General features: G+C 76.6%; 1 protein-coding gene across 1 annotated transcript in view; it reads left to right on the top strand.

The window, feature by feature from the left end:
- The window catches only part of TMEM64 (transmembrane protein 64), a 20,215-nt gene that overhangs the window by 436 nt on the left and 18,572 nt on the right, over positions 1 to 1,207 (top strand). Inside the window, exon 2 of the mRNA XM_019651629.1 lies at positions 372 to 659. Within this exon, the coding sequence (XP_019507174.1) occupies positions 372 to 659 (288 nt within the window). The remainder of the gene's footprint in view (positions 1 to 371; positions 660 to 1,207) is intronic.

The following is a 1,207-nucleotide window of genomic DNA, read 5'->3' as shown; positions in this document are numbered from 1 at the left end:
CCCCCCCCCAGACACTGTGGTCGCGTATTCACCCCGCAAACACGTCCAGGGCGTCTCTGCTGATTCTTAGGTGAAGGGCCACCGCGCAAAGTCGCGCCTGCAGAGGGCGACAGGTAGGGACCCTTCAGCACGCGGGACAAACGTGACCGCAGCCGTGCCGACCGCCGCGTGGGGCGGGGAGGAAACCCGGGGCGCGCATGGCGTGGGGAGGTGTCGCCGGAGCCGCGGAGGCGGGGCAGGGGCAGCCGGCCCGAGGCCTCCGGTGCCTCCGCCAAAGCGCGGCGGGCTGGCACCTGCTCTGCCCACGACCCCGGGGCGCCCCGGGCAGGTAGCCCGCCGGACTCCGGTGGAGCGCGGGCCTCGGGCCACAGCTCCGTGGGGCAGAGCTATCGGTCATTTCGTCTCCGGCCTCAAAAACGACCCCGAGCCCGAGCGGGCGACGCCTCGGCCGGTTTCGGTCCGACCTGCGCCGCAGCACCGCCCGGGCGGTGTCCTCGCTCGGCCTGAGGAGCCGCAGGGACCCCCGCGGGACGTGGTCGCGGGCGGCGCACAACTACCGGCTCGGGCGGGAGGCTCGGCCGCCCCGGGGAGGGGGAGAACCTGGGGACTCGGACCGAAAGGGGCTAGAGGAGAACCCCGTGATGGAGGGGCCGCCTGACGTCCGCGGGGCCGCCGCTCGGCCAGGGCCGCGCGGGGCGGCCGCGTACCTGAGACGCACGCGGAGACCGCGCCACCTGAGGGGGGGCGACTAGCAGCCCTCGGAGCATCCCGCGTGTCGCCGCGGGGGCTGCGGCTGGCTTGTCACCGGCTACACACGCGGCCGGAGGCACTGGGCTCGGTCTCGGGGGGGCACGCCCACCTGAGGAGCCCGCCACGCGCCGCCCGACTGCCCGCCCCGCGGCCCCGTGGCACTGTGCGTCAGGAGGGCGGGCCGTGCGTCAGGGGGCGGGACCAGAGCGCCGCTCGCGCCAGGCCCCGCCCCCTGCCGGAAAGGGGCCGGAGTTTCTCACTCCCGGCGGGACAGTCCCTCCGCCGAGCATTCTCCGCCGCCCGATCTTCGCCCTTTCGGGGCCTCCCCTGCCCTTGGGCGGACGCGCGGGGTCGAGGCCGGGCGCGCGGGGCGCCATGAAAGGCTGCCGCCTGGCGGGCGCCGCGGCGGAGGGGCGGGCCGGCTGAGGGCCGCGCGGGCCGAGGCCTGTGGAGCCTG

Source organism: Hipposideros armiger, unplaced genomic scaffold, assembly GCF_001890085.2.
Source record: "Hipposideros armiger isolate ML-2016 unplaced genomic scaffold, ASM189008v1 scaffold_163, whole genome shotgun sequence".
Classification (NCBI taxonomy): Eukaryota; Metazoa; Chordata; class Mammalia; order Chiroptera; family Hipposideridae; genus Hipposideros; species Hipposideros armiger.
Note: the sequence above shows the minus strand (reverse complement) of the source record. Positions and strands in the feature narration are given on the sequence as shown.